At 38.1% G+C, this 18,965-nt stretch overlaps 1 protein-coding gene across 1 annotated transcript; it reads right to left on the bottom strand.

Moving 5' to 3' along the window:
* Positions 1 to 1,102: 1,102 nt before the first annotated feature.
* Positions 1,103 to 18,866, bottom strand: LOC125483099 (intersectin-2-like). The gene is made up of 6 exons (XM_048596670.1): positions 18,175 to 18,866; positions 15,885 to 16,006; positions 12,645 to 12,727; positions 11,109 to 11,192; positions 7,108 to 7,281; positions 1,103 to 5,823 (listed from the first exon to the last, which is right to left on the bottom strand). The coding sequence occupies exons 1-6, from the start codon at positions 18,184 to 18,186 to the stop codon at positions 5,666 to 5,668; spliced, it is 633 nt and encodes a 210-aa protein (XP_048452627.1). The 5' UTR covers positions 18,187 to 18,866; the 3' UTR covers positions 1,103 to 5,665.
* Positions 18,867 to 18,965: the final 99 nt, after the last annotated feature.

Here is an 18,965-nt window from a genome sequence, read left to right as displayed (position 1 = left end):
ACATTTTTGGATTGTGGGAGGAAACCCACACAGATGCAGGGAGAATGTGCAAACTCCACACAATCGCCTGAGCCTGGAATTGAACTTGGGTCCCTGGTGCTGTGAGGCAGCAGTGCTAACCATTGCACCACTGTGCTGTCCTTGAATGTAGTAACAGCTGTTAGTTTAGCAGAGAGTGCTAGAATCTGTGAAAAGTAATTTATGACACAAATTTAGTCATTTACTTCATAAGTAGCAAAGAATAGAATTGACAACACAATAGCAATTCATATAATTTACTGAATGTATCAGAGTTAGCTAAAATGAAAATAATACCCAAGATACTGGGAATCTAAAACCAAAGAAATCTGGAAATACTTGGTTCAGGTGGAAGGATACAAGACCTAAACATTCTCTTCTATTTCTCCATGAATGCTGTATTTCAGTTGCTCCTGTTTACATTCATAAAATATTTCAGGTTTAGTACAAGTACTTGGGGTAGAGAGAATAATTTGATCAAATAATTTACTGTCAGCTATTAGCATATTAAGAGGGACCCAGCAAATGGACAGCAGGAGAACTGTAGAAACACAAGGTAGTTTGAGCTGTCTGTGTATCAGGTGAGCAGAGACAGCTTCCTCCCAAAGGAAATACTAACACCATCAAAACACAATAAGTGTACTGGAAACAGCAAGAAAATTAGAGACAAAAATAAATTGAGATATTGATAATACTATTCATATTGTTAGTTAAGAGTTTGACCCCCAATTTGATCAATTTTGCATTGACTCTGCTTTTCAAAAAGAGGAACAACATATAGTGATATTTGATATATTCCACTTGCCGGTGTACAGAATCCAGATAAAATCAAAGGTGGCAATATAGGTGATAAGGAAATAATATCATTAAAATATCGAACATGCACTGAACCAAACTTGCTTTGAGATCTAATTTAAACAAGTAGATCCAGTAACGAAGCATATGTGTAGTACTGCACTGGAGTCACCTGAGCTTGTGCACTCAAGTTCTCAATTTGCATTAACTGCTTCCTATTCAGAAGATAAATTTAGTTAATAAAACAATTATTTTCATAAAGTAAAACGTGGACAGAAATACAATTCAGTAATTTAAAAGTGTCAATTTTATTGACAACACAGTGTAGAGATTTGTTATCAAACCAAATACTATACAACAAAATTCAGTCTACAAAATATGAAGCAACTGAGACATACCGCAGTAGTGCAAAGAGATTATCTACAGTAGACTGCATAGGATGGGCAGTGGCATAAAAATAAGATTCTTTAAAAAATTATTTTACATGATTCAACACAAAAAGAACATACATGCCAAAACTAATATTAAACTATTTAATGTCCAGTACATACCCCCTTTAAAATGCTTGTTTTCAATACTAGTAACAGTTTGACAGTGGTTTGACTGAATTATCAAAGAGGTTTAATACCCCACAGTGTGTTTTCATAACCCTAATAGCTATTGCTCTTGTATTGGTAAGAAAAATATTTGGCAAACTAGACATTCCCTGTTCCCTCATTTATAATATACATTTTCGCACTCAAGAAAACTAATGCTGCAAGACATACAGATATTTTGGATTTTTATACATTCAATTTTAAAAGTCAGGTGCAAACATTTTAAATAACTGTTAAAGACACCATATTGTGGTATGGTCTGGCAGTCAATACCAATTTTCTAGCAGCTTGGCCAACTGTACAACAACTATTTTCAATGTAGCCAGAAATAGAAGTAACCATTAAATCACTGTTTGTTCTACGATGTAGCATCTTTGCTTGAAATTAGGTTTTAAGAATGATCAAAATCCTCACATTGGACATTTCTTGCCATTTTATTGGATGCAGTACAGTCATTGCAACAGTTAGAGTAGTTTTCAAACACTGCAGCAGACAGATAGCAGCAGAGGTGCCAAAATAATTTCTCTATAAACTAAGCACACCAGTTATCAGGAAATCTGTTGGGAGACATTCAGAAGAGCCTTATTGGAATCCTAGAACTCTGCCACCTTTCATTGAATATCCCTGCTTGACCACCAGGTAAAATAAAAATCAACCATTAAAGATTGTAACCCACAAGTTTCAATTTTAGCAATAGAATGATAATAGCAGTCACTGTTATGCAAGTGGTAAAATTGGAAATTAATTATATTTATTTTGGATAGAGCAGAGAGAAAAAGAATCGATTTGTAATAGCAGAACTGAAAGAATCTCTCTATCCTTGTTTCTCTCAATCTCTCTTGACAAACAATGCTCAGTGATCAAATTATGTATCTATTCAGCTAGGACTGAAGGATATGTACAGATGTTGCCACTGCTGAGGATGCGGGATATCAATTAAACAACTGTGACCTCAGGTTAAGGATTAATGTACCTATTCTTTATTTTTCTTTCCAAACTTTATATCTGGGTTTGTGTGCGTTTTATGTTACTTTATTTTTTCCTTGGGGTTAGTAAACATCCCTCTTTGTCACATTAAAACCTTGTAATTGGCACCTTAATTTTGACTAGTACAATGTTTTAATTGAAGTGAGATATAGCTGCAGTCTAAACATTTAAAACTTTTGTTATGGCTAACAATGGGGTTAAAAAGAGGGGAGCCAATTCACTCCTCCTCACCTAGTTGTAACAGTGCCCACCTAGCATCCCGTAAGTTACATTATGAATTATTGCTGAAGAAAAGTAAGTGAAATTAAGAAAAAGAATCCTCAGTGGCTTGGTGGATAAATCCATCAGTGGTATTGTTTTGAACTACACTCACGAAGAAAGATCTGCAAACAATAATTAGTCTGGGGAGTGTTAGCTGTGTAATTAGTAGCTCAATTTGTTTGGATAGGACATCAAGCAAATTCCACAAGCTTTTACCTAAAGTTACATTCCACTAGATACCTAACGCTCATGTTGTCCCTCAAGATTCCTTCTCCATTCAGAATGTTCAGTGAAATGTTCACACACACAATGAATGGTCAGTTGTAAAGTTATCTAAGCTGCTGGGACTCTGTACAATACTTTTAGGAATGAGAAGGGTGCATGAAAGACAATTGTATGCTTTACCAGTGATTCTTTACTCACCTTTGCCATCAATTGCCAATGATTATTTTTAAATTAATGCATTCAATTTGAATTAAGAATAACAATACTGAGATGTCACACGGGCTTGCAGGGGTAACCTATCCATTGTGATAAATGTTGTTTATACAATTAAATAGAAGGAAAATAGCTTATTGACCTTACAAAGGGTAATTGTTTTGAAACTTTGTTTCCATAGATGCTTCCAGTCCTGTTGAATTATTGCTGTAGAAAAGTTGAAATTAAGAAAAAGAATCCTCAGTGGCTTGGTGGATAATTCCACCAGTGGTATTGTTTTGAACTACGCTCATGAAGAAAGATCTTTCAGCATTTTGTGTTTTGTTGTGTTTTTCATTTATTGATTCTACCTGGCAGTCAGGAAAGATTCATGCCCAGATATGGAAGTCAACAAAGTTCATGTGAAAGCTTTATCTGACTGTAGCAGGAACTGCTCCATATTACAAAATGAAAGACTCCACAGCACCAACAGGTCCTCAAATTAGCTTATAGCAGTTCTGTATTGTACAGGTTATATTGTTGACCATATACATTATATCACCTTATAGCATCCTTCCACCAAATACAGCTGCAATAACTAATCTTGCATTTTCCAAGGCTAAAGAATACAGGTGAAGAAAGAATCAAATTGTCATCAGTAATGAATACCGGAAAGTGATTTAAAAATGTTCTTGTATCATTTAACTGCACAATGCAGTGATGCCACGTGTATCACAAATACATCTTTTTTAAAATAAATGTTTTGTTCATGCAGGAAAAACAAAGGTGTGGCAGTAAGTTACAAATAAAGGTTACTTATAACACTTGAAATAAAGATTATGTGAAAGCCTGTGCAGGAACAAGGATAGCAGAATAACATTTAAACTGCTTCATATATTTCACATTGATAGCTGATGGTGGATTTTTTACAAAAAAATTGGTTAAGAACAATGAAAAATGAAATAGATACTAGTAAATAATTCACTTGCATGCATCTTAGCGCATGCCTTCACTTTGTAGCCAAAAATAATGCTGGCAGTTTATTAGATAAAACCAGAAAATGGTAGAAGTGCAAAACCAGTCAATCAACAACTGAGAATGAGATAGGTCAATGTTTTGGGTGCAACTTTTCATAACTACCTGAACCAATCTGTCTTTCCTAATTTGACCAACCTGCTGGCCATTTCTAACATATTCTACCTTTGTAGTTATAATTTTATGAAAGGTTCCTGAAGTCTGATCGAAACTGAACTGTGGTTTCTCATAAGAGCAGAAGAAAATCGAATGCACAAAGTCATTACTGCCTCATCACCTTTTCTTTAACCAATCTCTAATTCAGTCTGAGCAGGCTTTCTGCTGGTACAGTTATAACAAATTAAGGATGGACAAGTACAACGCATACATCTGTGGAAAAAAGTATTAACTAAGACCCTAAATACGCGATATAAACAAATCTATTGAAAGCTGGCACCTGAGAATCCAGTCATCAAATATGGCCTGATTTGATAAAATATTTGACCTATAAAATCTGAAATTACAAGATACCACCAATGATAACAAAACTACTTCTGCCAATTTATAGAAAATTTGCTCAAAGTGACAAAACCATTGGTATAGTTCATGTATGTTTCTGTAATCTAGAGGACAAATATTTTGACATATGGCTAGATAAATCACAGAAGTAACTTCTCAAAAATAAGATTTAGTTACAAACTTCCGGAACTAAGTCAAGAGGAAAACTGAATAACGTTAACTGTAGACAAAAACCGCTGCCATGATAAAAATTCCTTAATGTACTGCTTTTATAATGTACAGAAAACATTTTGTTTCTAAGTAGCACAAAGTTCTACAGAAGTATTTTTTCAACCTCTCTTCAGTAGCTGTGGACCTCTCTTTCAGTGTTAAGCTATAAGCAACTGACAATTCCAGCGAATATGACTCAGTGTACACCACCATTGTTGATTTACTGCATGATGCCATGTTTTTTACTCAAAGATGTTCAATTCAAAGTATATTCAAATTCTGTTCAGTTACTTCAAAAATGCTTCCCAAAGTACACTTACAATTACAGAAATATGCAGTCATTGCAAAAGCTGTTTGTTTACATATTTACAAAGACTCAATTGTCGCTTGACTTCTTAGACTCTGCATAGAAAATAAGTCTGTCATTTTGCCACATTTAATGACCCATCAGGAGTGAAGTCACTGTGCAGTTTGTTTTAAGTAGTTCTGAGCCAATAAGGCCATCTTCAACTGGCAAAAAAGTAATTTGGCTTCGTTTTTGTCTTCATGACTGAAACTTGGATTTAATATTCCTCCATGATCATTGTTGGAAATTTACACTGCGAGAAAAATAGACAGAAAGTGGCAACCAAAGAGGAAGAATATTTGTGATTTTAGCGCAACAGCAAAAAAAAGCTGGCACCTATTTGGCTATAACCATTGCTGAACATCAGTGTCCGTTCGTTACGAGGTTTAATTTGTTGAACTTCCTCCATAATTTTAGAAAAAATATTGTTTATCATCAATAGATGATTGCCACAATTTTAGTCTCTGAATGTTAAAGTTCAAATGATTTTGAAGCCTCGATTTCAGAGTAATGTCTTCTGTTCATATAGTTGAAGATCAAGGCGAACCCATACCTCCCCAGTTGGGACTTCATGCAAAAGAAGGCGCTTTGTAGTTGGCCCTTTGCCTTCTTGCTCCTTTTTGATTGTTGCTACTGGAACCTCTGTCCGACCTAGGAAATCTGGCCAGAATATTATAAAACGTTATTGCTGAGAAATCATTTTATTGTTTCTCTCCCTTCTGTTCCCCTGTATTTCTGTTCCTTAATATGTAGCCTCATGTTACACGATTAATTCTTTAAATCCTTCCTGAGATATACAGTCCACATATTGAATGTAAAACAACAAAGAGACATAAGCAGATGGGAAAACAGACAGTCGAGAAGACATGGCAGATATTTAAATTTTCTAATACATTACTAAAACCCTCAGGGGTTGGATCAAAAAAATGACATTGGTGGGAAGCCCAAAACTAGGTTGTACTGATAAATATGGGATGGGAAAATACAAAATAAACAGAAAGAAAAAGTAGTTTTCCTGATACAAACAAAAGGCAATATCAGCTTAACAAGTAAAATCTTGCTTGCATTCAAAATGTAAAACAAAATCTTTTGCCAATGACATTTTAGGAGAATAGTTTACTTTAGATGCCTTCTTCACAATGCTTGGAAACGAAACTCTAAATTGGCTGACAAGTCTGTGATTTATTTCACTATTTCTCATTTGCCCACATAATGAAGCCATACACTGGTATAATGGCCATTGTGAATTAAAAGCAAGAGAGAGTTTGGAAATACTCAGTAGATCAGGCAGTACCTATGATGAAGGAAACGAGAGTTACCATTTAAGGTGATTGATTTTTCAACAGAACTGAAGGGAATATATAGAGTTGAGGTAAACAGAAACCAGTTCATTCAGGCAGGAGCAGGTTGAAGCAATAGGCCTACCAGGATAGCTGTGTTTATATATCTTGGTAAGGAGATAGAAGTAAGTTCTCATTTGATCTGATGAAGGATCGCCAACCCAAAATGTTAACTGCACCCCTCCACAAATGCTGCCTGATCTGCTGAGTGCTTCCAGCATTTTCTGTTCTTAATTGTGTATTTCCAGCATCCACGGTAATTTGCTTTTGTATCATGGAAGAATCTACTGACTAATGAAATGAGGAAAAAGACCTGTATGAAGAGAAAACTTCTAAATAAATAAAAATGATTACAGCTGCTTTCCACATTACTTACTACACAATATTGTCAACTGACAGGAAAGATGATATTTTATGCCTGATTTACTGAACATAAATATTCTAACAACCCAAACAAATTTTATTTTTCAAATTTGATCCCTACTTCCTCATTTAAGGTAAATGCATTGAGTGGTACTTCTGGAAAGAATGAAAATATTACAATTTCATGTATTCTCTTTGGACTACTCTCTGCTGAAATAAAGGATAATATTAGAACTCTTACCATCAGGTGAAAATTGATCCCTTTCAAAGACTGTGATACACAATACATCTTGGTAAATGTCCTTGATAAAGAATTGGCAGTTAAAGTTCCACTTGGGGTTCAAAGTATCTGACAGTGTTCTGGTCGTGTAACATTGGGATCCCATTGTGACTTCACAGTAGGGATTGCTCTTTCCTAGTAAAGATGTGGACCAGATAAGAAGTTTAAGTGGCAGTTACATTCACAAAACATTTTCTACGGAATTAATTCATTATTCCTGATTAGTTAGGAAATACCTTTACTTACAGGAGAATAAAACCATGACAAGTTATTAATTTCTGCAGCATGTACTCTTATACAAACATGATACTGAAAACTGCTGGCAGAGGCAGACGTGTAGCACTTAAATAAACCACTTCATATGAGATTATTAATGATTTATTAAACCTTCTAAAAGAACTATAGAAATACTTTTCTCATGTGCATCTCTGGTCCAACTTCATAAATTTCATTCCTTTTTTATCCCAGACAATAACTTCTGTTATTACAACTGTTGCCTTTAATTGTCAATCAGCATTGAGATCCTTGAGTATACAATTGCCAATGCATGTTTGTTTTGCAGTATAGAAGCCTTCAAAAAGGGTTGTTGAAACAGATAAAGATTATTCTGATTTGCAAGTACACATCTCTATCTTAAACCTCAACTAGGTCATTATTAGTTAGTTGGATTCTGGTCCTTGCACAGATGTTGAAATTAATTATACATAAAAATTTTTTAATCAGAGTTTGATGTAAATTGTTAATGAAACATGGTCAATGTTTCATGAATAATTGTATTTTGTTTTCCCTAACAGAGTCTTAACAAATTAATGTGATCACTAATTCATTGTTACTGTTTTATTGAGCAGTATTCTCAAGCTTTTCTCTTCCACTGATTCAACTCTTCACCATTTACCAAATGTGCTTTTCCTCATAAAATGTAAACAAAGATGTAAATTTCTACTGGAAGGGAACAAACATTTTGTATATTTTTACATCATGGGTTCTCAAACAGGAAAAACAATAAGCTGATCAGAAGTGCAGAGATCATGCTTGATCTTGCTTGGACGTTCAAGCCACTAAATTAGTTTGATCATCTGAAATGAATACGGGAACGAGTTCAATATGTTTTCAGCAGTCGTTTTATACTTGAGTTCCTAAACTGACTTAACTTGCTGCAGTTTGAGTTGGTCAATCGTGAAGTGGTATATTTGAGTTCTGACCAGCCTAACCACTGGACCTTCAAGTGACTACTGGAGATCATTCAAAACAACACAACTATATTGGAAACAGTATGCAGTTTGTGGAGTCGGTTAAGTAGAAGTATGCCAACAAGCTTCATAGAACAACTGTAGACAGTTACCAAACCATCCACACTCTTCTCCCTAACCATAGACATCTGCAACGCACCTGCAGAATATGTCATTTGTATCAATGAAACTACAAGATAAACTTATTTTGGTCCTTGGACTTCTGTGTTTCAGCAGATGCCATAATTGGGTCTAGTCTGGGCTGCTTTTGTACTGACGCCCTTATGTTTTCAGTTCCTTGCTTACTGGAGTAATCACTAATGCTCAAGTTGGGTAATTTTAGGAAAAAAAGGGTTTGATGGAACATAACTAGGAATAGGAGAAAGTCATTCAGCTCTTCAACCCCACTCTGCCATTTTATAAGATCACAGTTCATCTCAACATGGCCTCAACTCCACGTTCCTAGCCAGCCATCATAACCTCCGACTCTAATGTTGATCAAAAATTTATTTAACTTAGTCTTGAATATCTTCTATGACTCTACCTCCACTGCTATCTGGGTAAAAGATTTCCATTGACTAATGAAATAAAAACAAAGTACTGGAGAGTCTTAGCAGATCTGGCATGATTCATGTGGACAGAAACAGAATTAACATTTTGAGTCCAATAACTCTTCGAAATTTCAGAAATCACACCCAAGTTTTTCCGATACTTTATTTTTGTTTCAGGTCTCCATCATCCTCATTATTTTGTTCTTATTTGATTCAACAAATTAATAACCCTGAGAGAAAATGTTTTTTCCTATCTGAGTCTTAAAAGGCAACTCCTGATTTTTAAATTCTGTTCTCCAATTCTAGGCCACTTCATAAGAGAAACATCCTTTCAGCGTAGATAGTGGTCTAATTAAGGTGCTGTACAGCTGCAGCAATACTTCCCTGCCTTTATACTTACTTTCCCCCTAACAACAAACAACATTTCATTCGCCTTCCTAATCAATTGTTATACCTGCTTGAAATTTTGCACTTCATTTACCAGGTCACCGAGATATTCTGTCAGAGTTCTGCAGCCTCTCTCAATATACCAATTTTCTCTTCTAACTTCTAAAGTTGACAGGTTTCCACATAAAACCCATTTGTTAAATTTTTGCCCACTTTTATATATATTCCTTTGCAGACACCTTATGTCCTCTTGACATCTTACTGTATGGCACGGTGGCTCAGTGGTTACCACTGCTACCTCACAGCGTCAGGGACCCAGGTTCCATTCCAGTCTTGGGCAACTATCCACGTGGAGTTTGCACATTCTCCCCGTGTCTGTGTGGGTTTCCTTCTGGTGCTTCGGTTTCCTTCCACAGTCCAAAGATGTGCAGGTTAGGTGGATTGGCCATGCTAAAATTGCCCATATTGTCCAGAGATGTGTAGGTTAGGTAGATTAGCCATGGGAAATGCAGGGTTATAGAGTTAGAGTAGGGGGGTGAATCTTGGTGAGATGCTGTTTGGAGGGTTGGTGTGGACTCGGTGGACAGAAAGGCCTGCTGTAATACTATAGGGGTTCTATGATTCTACATATTATTGGTCGTGTATCATCAGCAAATTTAGTTACCATACATTCAGTCCCATCATCTAAGTCATTGTATAGATTGTAAACAATGGAAGTACTGGTCCCTGCACACCACTAGTAACTACTTACCAATGCCAAATATGACCCCATTTATCCCTATTCTTTAAGTCCAGTCATGGACAGAGAACATTTCACCCGCTTGCTTCAGCAAAAACCATCTCCCATGGCATTGGTAAGATCCTTTACTAGACTATTTTGTCACCTCAGAACGCACAAGACCAAGTGGAATATTAACCAATCCCGAAGAGATGCAAAAAAGGCCCTTTATTATTTTTTATCTTTATCCAAAATTTTTTACATCTTGATTTTCTGAACCAAGGTCATCTGTCATCGTTGTATTCATGCCACCCTTAAATAAAATAGCTACCGCATCACCCACCTTCTAGATTCCAGACCTTCCTAAATGTTAAATACCATTGAATATTTAGGTCCCAATCTTGGTCACCTTAGAACCATGTCTCTGAAATGGCTCTCGAGTCATACATATTATTTCTATTTGTGTTATCAATTCATCTCTTTTCTTACGAATGCTGCACACATTCACATTCAGAATCTTTCTGCTGATGTACTTTTAACTTTATGCACTCTGTCCCTTCCTTCCACACTCTAGTTATCATTGCCTATGTTGCTATCCTGCACAATTCCTTTGTCCTTTCTCTTTATTCTACCATACTTTCCTTCATGTGACCTATTTCCGAGGAAGGGTCGCTGGATACAAAAAATTAACTTTGATTTCTTGCCACAGATGCTGTCAGACTTGCTGAGCTTTTCCAGCAATTTGCTTTTGTTTGTTACTTACCTTAAAACGCTCACCGCTGCTGTACTTATAACGATCACAGGACACTGGTCCCAGCAGCGCTTAGATGAAAGCTACCTCAATTATGTTTTGATAAATGATAATCCATAAAAATAAATGAAATCATTGAAATGACAAACGTCAATGTATTTTTTCACATTTGTATTAACTGAATTAATATTTCATAGCAGAAATTAATCTTGAACACAGACTCAAATAAAATCATAATAAACACTTTACTTCATAAATCTGATCATTAATTGTTTGCTGCAACAAATGTTGACCAAATCAAAACAGTGATAATTATTGCATCCTACCATTTGCCCTGCAGGCTTTCAATTCTGTTGCTTCAATAATGCTCACAAGAAGTCGTCCTATTCCACTTGTCTTCTGTGACCGGGCTACAAGACAAAAAGCAAGGTCATAGTTATGGAAACAGACCCTTCAGTCCAACTAGTTCACTAGACCGTATTCCCAAATTAAACAAGCTCCACTTGCCTGCATTTGGCCCATATCCCTCCGAATCTTTCCTATTCATGTACTTATCCAAATGACTTTTAAATGTTCTAACAGTACCTGTATCCACTACTTCCTCTGGCAGTTCATTCCACACACGAACCAGTCTCTGTGTAAACATGTTGCTCCTCATGCCCTTAAAATTTTCTCCTGTCATCTTAAAAATATGCCTCCTAGTTTTGAACTCCCCCACCATGGGAAAAGAACCTTGCTACTCACTTTATCTATACCCCTCATGATTTTATAAACCTCTAAGGTCACCCCTCAACCTCCTATGCTCCAGTTAAAAAAGTACCAGCCTATCCAGCATCTCCTTATAACTCAAATCCTCCATTCCCAGCAATATCCTGGTAAATCTTTTCCGAAACCTCTTCAATTTAATAATATCCTTCCCATAGCAGGGTGCCCAGAATGGCAGAAGAGGCCTCAACAATGTCCAGTACAGCCTCATCATGACTCAAAGGTCTGAGCAATGAAGGCAAGCACACTAAATGCCTTCTTAGCAACTCTGTCTACCTGTGAAGCAAATTTCAAGAATCATCTACGTGAACCCCTAAGTCCCTTTGTTGTACAACACTACCCAGGGCCTTACCATTAATTGTATAAGTCCTTCCCTTGTTTGTTTTATCAAAATGTAATACCTCGTATTTTTCCAAATTAAAGTGTACCTATCACTCCTCAACCCATTCATCCAATTGATTGAGATCTCTTTGTAATCTTAGATAATCTTCTTTACTGTCCACTCTAACATGAATTTTGGTGTCATCAGGAGAGATTGACTAGGTTAGGATTGTTTTTGCTGGAGTTCAGACAAAAGAGGGGGTTCTCATAGAAATTTATAAAGTTCTAACAGGAAAAGTCAGGGTAGATGCAGGGAGGATGTTCCCAATGGTGGCTGGGTCCAGAACTAGGGGTCACAGTCTGACGATTCGGGGTAGATGATGCAGGACGGAGAAGAGGAGACATTTCTTCACCCAAAGAGTGGTGAACCTGTGGAATTCATTACCACAGGCAGTAGTTGATACCAAAACATTGAATGTATTCAAGAGATGGTTAGATATAGCACTTGGGGCAAATGGGATCAAAGGTTACAGGGAGAAAGCAGGATTAGGCTATTGAGCTGGACGATCAGCCATGATTGTGATGAATGGCGGAGCAGGTTTGAAGGGCCGAATGGCCTCCTCCTCCTGCTCCTATTTGCTATGTTTCTATATATCTATGTAAATAGGCATAGGCAATCAATGCTGGGTCAGCATTCACATTCCATAAATGGACAAAAAATAAAATTAAAGTGGAAGTAGGCTAAATTTGGAAAAAAGAGAGTTTAAGATGTATACCTTGATAAGCTTTTTCACGTTTCCCTTTCTCAGTTTCTATAAAGTGTTCAGATGCTGCTTTAATCTTTTGAACCCAGGCAGTCCTGTTGAGAAGTTAAGGAGAGACAATTCACCAAAACTTTAAAAGCATTGGTCGAACTTGTTCAGAGATACTTGTCTATGTATTCTGATCTACGACACATTGGGGAATAGAAAAATAATAAATCTTAAAAAGAAACAGCAACACGTTTTAGAAACATGTCCAAGTATTTCATGCTTTGAATCAGTTCAGTTGAGTTTCTATACACTGTGTGAGAACCTCTCTGGCCATGTTGAAACCCATTGTACAGGGAATCCCCAGCTTCTGTTATGACACTACAGATTTCTTACAGGAACTCAGCACCCACGGACCAGTCAAACCAGGAACATTCCTTGTCACAATGGACGTTTTGGCACTCTACCCACATCACCCATGACGACGGCATCACCGCAACAGCCTCAGTACTCAATACCACCAACTGCTAATTTCCAGACGCCATTCTATAACTCATCTGCTTCAGCCTCAACCACAACATCTTCACCCTCGACAACCAGTTCTTCATCCAGACGGATGGAACAGCCATGGGAACCAGATTTGTTCCCCAATATGCCAACATTTTCACGTACATGTTCAAACAAGACATCTTTGCTGCATAGGACCTCCAACTAACGCTATACACCAGATATACTGATGACATTTTCTTCCTTTGGATTCATGGTGAGGAATCACTGAAACAACTACATAGCGATATCAACAACTTTCATCCCAACAGACTTAGCATGGACTACCCTTTAGAGTCAGTCCCATTCCTGGACACACACATCTCCATCAGGGACAGACACCTCAGTACCTCACTCTACTGCAAGCCTACAGATAACCTCACGATTCTGCATTTCTCCAGCTTCCACCCAACTATATTAAAACAGCCATCCCCTACAGACAAGCCCTACCCATATACAGGATCTGTTTGGCTGAGGAGGAATGTGACAGGCACCTGAAGGTGCTGAAGGGCGCCCTCACAGGAACACGATACGACGCTCAACTCATTGATCGCCAGTTCCAACATACTACTCCATAAACCATAATGACCTCCTCAGAAGACAGACATGGCATACGTCTGATAGGGTGCCCTTTGTCGTCCAGTACTTCCCGGGAGCAGAGAAACTACGCCATGTTCTTTGCAGCCTTCAACACATTATCGATGACAATGAGCACCTTGCCAAGATCTTGCTCACTCCTCCATTTGTCGCCTTCAAACAACTGCCAAATGTTGAACAGACCATTGTTCGCAGCGAACTACCCAGCCTTCAGGACAATGTTGACCACAACACCACACAACCCTGTCACGGCAACCTCTGCAAGACACGTCAGATCATTGACATGGACACTACTACCACATGTGGGGACACCATCCACCACGTTCATGGAAGAAACTCATGTGACTCATGTGCAGGCAAGGATGCCCCGAGGCATGGTATATTGGTGAGACCATGCAGACGCTACAACAACGGATGAATGGACACTGCGCAACAATTGCCAGACAGGATTGTTCCCTCCCAGTGGTGAAACATTTCAGCAGCCAAGGACATTCAGCCTTGGATCTTCTGGTAAACGTCCTCCAAGGCGGACTTTGGTTACAGAACGACGCAGAGTTGCTGAGCAGAGGCTGACAGCCAAGTTCGTTCCCCATGAGGACGGCCTTAACTGGGATCTTGGGTGACCGCAGCACACTATACACTCTCACACACACACTCTTTCTCCCTCTCTCTCTCACACACACACACACACACACACACACACACATCCACACACTCACTCTCTTTCCCTTTCACACGCACACACACAAATCTATGGGGTGAATTTGCATTTACAGATTCATTCTATTTTGTTTAAAAAGCACACAATTTGTAGACAATGTGGCATTTTAGAAACACTTAGTTTGAAAATAAAACCAGTCTGACTCCAAGTTAAAACAGAGACAGATTCTAAACAAGGCCTCATACCAACAATGCATTGTCTGAATTGAGATGTCACCTCTGGTATACTGATAAACCTTTAGTTATCTCAGGGCAGTGACTTTAAAGAAATTCTGTGATTTGCATATTAATCAATCAAAACCTACATATCCTTTCTAACTGATTGAAGATTTAACAGCTATCTTAGAATTGTTCAATACATTCGCATCAGTTCAATGACCCTTTGATCTTTTGTTTATAAATTCTGTGTCTGATGCCACCTCTCTCACTAACACCTGAAGGAGGAGTGAGGCTCCAAAAGCTTGTGGTTTCAAAAAAAAACCTGTTGGACTATAATCTGGTGTTGTGTGATTTTGACTTGTGGAAAGTGGAACAAAATTAATCAGTGGAATCTTCTGAGAATTTAAAGATGGAAAGGATATGTAATTCGGTAAGGTAGTGGCATAACTGAACGTCGCTGCCTTTCTGCCACTGCCATGAAGAACAGAAAAACCTGTTATCAAACTATCCAGCCTGCCACCAACTGAGGCCCCTCATTCAAGTATCACTTAAGGGCCTGATCTCACTGTGGCTAGGTTTAACACAGCTGCAGGTGGCCCTGAGGCCACACAGCATACACTGTAGCTAAACCAGTACACCAAGCTAATCATCTCCGGGGTGTAGGAAAGGATCCGTGGACCAAAGGCAATCAATACCTGACTAAGGGAATAGAAACCAGGAAAGATTGGAGCCCACTGAGAGCTGTCTTCTGCCCTTGCTTCTGACTCAACTACAACTCTCTCCTTGCAATTCCCTCAAAACTCTGTTTCTGTTCCTACCGATACTGTCTGACTTGTTGTGCATTTTCAACCTAACTGCTCCTGAGAGAAAATATTTGCACAATTAGTGCTTGAGACTCACCTGGTCGTACTCTATTGTAAAAATTGTATAAGAGAACCTGGGAGCGAGTGAGCATTCATTTGTCTTTGTCTTTTGACTTTTCCCTGATGGTCCAGCTGGGATAAGTAACCCTTGTACTACGAATGACAATGCAATACTCCTTTCTTCACACTGCAGAGTTACTGCCAGTACACTATCTCAGCTCATTTGTGGCCTGTTGTGACAACTGATATTTCAAAAAGCTGAGCATTCTGTTAGGAATAATCATTCACATCTGTTAAGTTGTAGGAAAGTTCCAGAAGTTACTTACTAAACCGATGTATAAGAACCTGCTAACAATAATCACAGCAGATTGATGCTACTCACCTCTCATTTAAAGATTCCACTCTTAGTGTGTACACCCTATCAATGTGTGAAATGTGAAAGACTGGATCATCACTTGATGGATCAGTTGGCAGTTTCACAAGAACTTCATTCAAGAAAACAGGCTAATCAAATCAGAAACAGAGAACGTAAGTGAATACTGTCATTCGTTATAGACCTCTAAGTGATCAATCCTGACCATGCAGCCATAAAGAATGAAGCATCTTGTGAGTAAACTGAACTAATTGTTGCCAGCTAACATTTATGAACAACAAACTGAAAAAAATATGGAAGGACCTTTTTGTAGTGCAATGGTGGTGTCCCTACCCCTGGACTGGGAGGCCTGGGTTCAAGATCCACCTGTTCCAAAGGTGTGTAAACAAGATCTCTGAACAGGTTGGTTAGAAAGATAGGTTAAATAAATACCAAAAAGAGAGAGCTTTCTGGAAACAGCTGCTCTTTGAAACGTTTCAAAGCATTCAAAAAGTACACTTTTGTTCTATGGAGTCTGTACTGTGCAAAATCTTTCAGAATGATACCTCAATGCCTGGTTTAAATGAAAATAGTAAAAAAAACAGCATATCTATTGAGGCTTTCCCTCAGTCTCTTTTAACGTGAAATTCACTACAACTCATTTAATTGTTCTGATTCAGTCTTCTTAATTTTATGGTTTCCTCCAAGTATAACTCCCTGACATACACCATTCCTGCTTCTATATCCATTGGAGTAAGCCTTTAGATAGCTGGGTACTAAGCTCTGGAATTCTCTCCTTAAGTCTCTTTGTCTATCAATTTCAACTCCTTTAGGATATTTCTTCAAATCTACATCTTTGACCAAGATGATAGTCACCTGTCCCAATATCGCCTGAGGTGGGTCATGTCAAATCTTGTTTGCTAATGCTGCTATGAAGTGCCTTGTAGCAATTTAGAACATATAGAAGCTGTATAACAAGCTGTTATAGAGCCACAGAATCATACAGCATGGAAACACACCCTTTTGGTCCAACTAGTCCATGCCAAACATAATCCCAAACTAAACTAGTCCCACCTGCCTGCTCCTGGCCGATATCCCTCCAAACCTTTCCTATTCATGTACTTATCCAACTGTCTTTTAAATGATGTAATTGTACCTATATCTACTACTTCCTCAGGAAGTTCATTCCACATGCGAACCACCCTCTGTGTAAAAAATTTGCTCCTCATGTCTTAAAAATCTTTCTCCTCTCACCTTAAAGATATGCCCTCAGTCTTGGAATCCCCCATCCTAGGGAAAAGAAACCTACTATAAACCCTATCTGTACTCCTCATGATTTCATAAACCTCTATAAGGTCACCTCTCAACTTCCTACCACCAGTGAAAAAAGTCCCAGCCTATCTTTATAACTTAAACCTTCCATACCCAGCAACATCCTGGTGAATCTCTTCTAAACCCTCTCTAGCTTAATAATATCCTTTCTATAATTGGGTGACCAGAACTGCACACAGTACTCCTGAAGAGGCCTTACCAATGTCCTGTACTACCTTAACATGACTTCCCAACTCCTAATACTGAGCAATGAAGGCAAGCGTGCTAAACACCTTTTCAACCACCCTGTCTATCTGTGAAGAAAATTTCAAAGAATTACGTAATTGAACCTCTAAGTCCCTCTGTTCTACAACCCTACCCAAATTCGTATCAGTAACTGTATAAGTCCTGTCGCTGTTTGTTATACCAAAATGCATTACTTCACATTTATCCAGATTGAACTCCATTTGCCATTTTTCAGCCCGTTGACCCATTTGATCAAGATCCCCTTGTAATCTTAGAAAACCTTCTTCACTGTCTACTGTGCTACCTATTTTGGTGTTATCTGTAAATTTACTAACCATCCTTTCTATATTCTCATCCAAATCATTTATATAGATGACATAACAAAACAGGACCTAGAACTGATCCCTCGGAACACCACTGGCGATAGACCTCCAGTCCGAAAAGCAACTCTCCAACACCACCCTCTGTCTTCTGCCATTAAGCCAATTATGTATCCAGTTGGCAAGCTCACCCTGAATCCCATGGGACCTAACTTTGTTAATTGTTAAAGACTTGCTTGGAAATGGAATCCAGCACGACTGGGTGCTTTTGTGGGGGCAGGGGAGAAAGGAACCTGAAAGGGAGGAATCCCTTCATATTTGTTTATATATTGCTGCCTGTTATCAACAAAGCAAGTGCTAATTCTAGATCTACAATTTACATGTCATTCGTGCATTCTTAAGTTCACTTGAGGTGATATTTATACTTGTTTTTACCAACCTACCGTTTTGTACATTTTAAACTGAGAATTACACTTAGAGCTGAACAATTTTTCGGAGCCTGATGAGATAAACGTTTGTTTTGCTATGTAGGTAAGCAGCAGGAAATCATTGAAAAGGAAGCCGTATAATTCTTTGTTGCTCTTTGTTTTGTAAAGTTTTCCACTGTACAGCAACTTTCGTGGTCCCAAGCAGTTTGTTATGGAGTTGAAAACGATGTGCTAAAAAAAACAAACAACTTAAATTATTGCTTTAACAAAATGCAAATCAGAACATTTGGCTTTCCCTCAGTGAATTAAACAGGCAGTCAGTGATGTTCTACACCTTGTGGAGCTCATGAAACTCCGTCTAATGGTGTTACATGGTCAAGTAAAGTTCCTACTGATTACCTTTACTGCCCTTCTTCAGCTGATAAATAAGTACTCCTTCACATTGATCATTACTTGAAGGAGGTAAAGAGCAGGCAAGGGACACAAGATATACAGTGGATTGAGGAATTTAGTATGCATCTCTAAGAGTGGCTTGGTAGCACCACTAAGGACTGAACCTGCCAAATTCTGCAGGACATGGCTGTGTGAGATAGATTGTGACAGAAGATGGTAAAACCTGTTTGATCTTGCCAATCTACATGTTGTACCTAAACTTAACCTTGACAGAAAAGGGAGTATCAATATCTGCACAATGATTGTGAAGACAGTTCCCATCTTCACACTGAGCATATCCTCTGTCATAACAAGGTGTAGAGCTGGATGAACACAGCAGGCCAAGCAGCATCAGAGGAGCAGGAAGGCTTCTC

Source organism: Rhincodon typus, chromosome 5, assembly GCF_021869965.1.
Source record: "Rhincodon typus isolate 14 chromosome 5, sRhiTyp1.1, whole genome shotgun sequence".
NCBI lineage: Eukaryota > Metazoa > Chordata > Chondrichthyes > Orectolobiformes > Rhincodontidae > Rhincodon > Rhincodon typus.
This window is presented reverse-complemented; position numbering and strand designations above follow the sequence as displayed.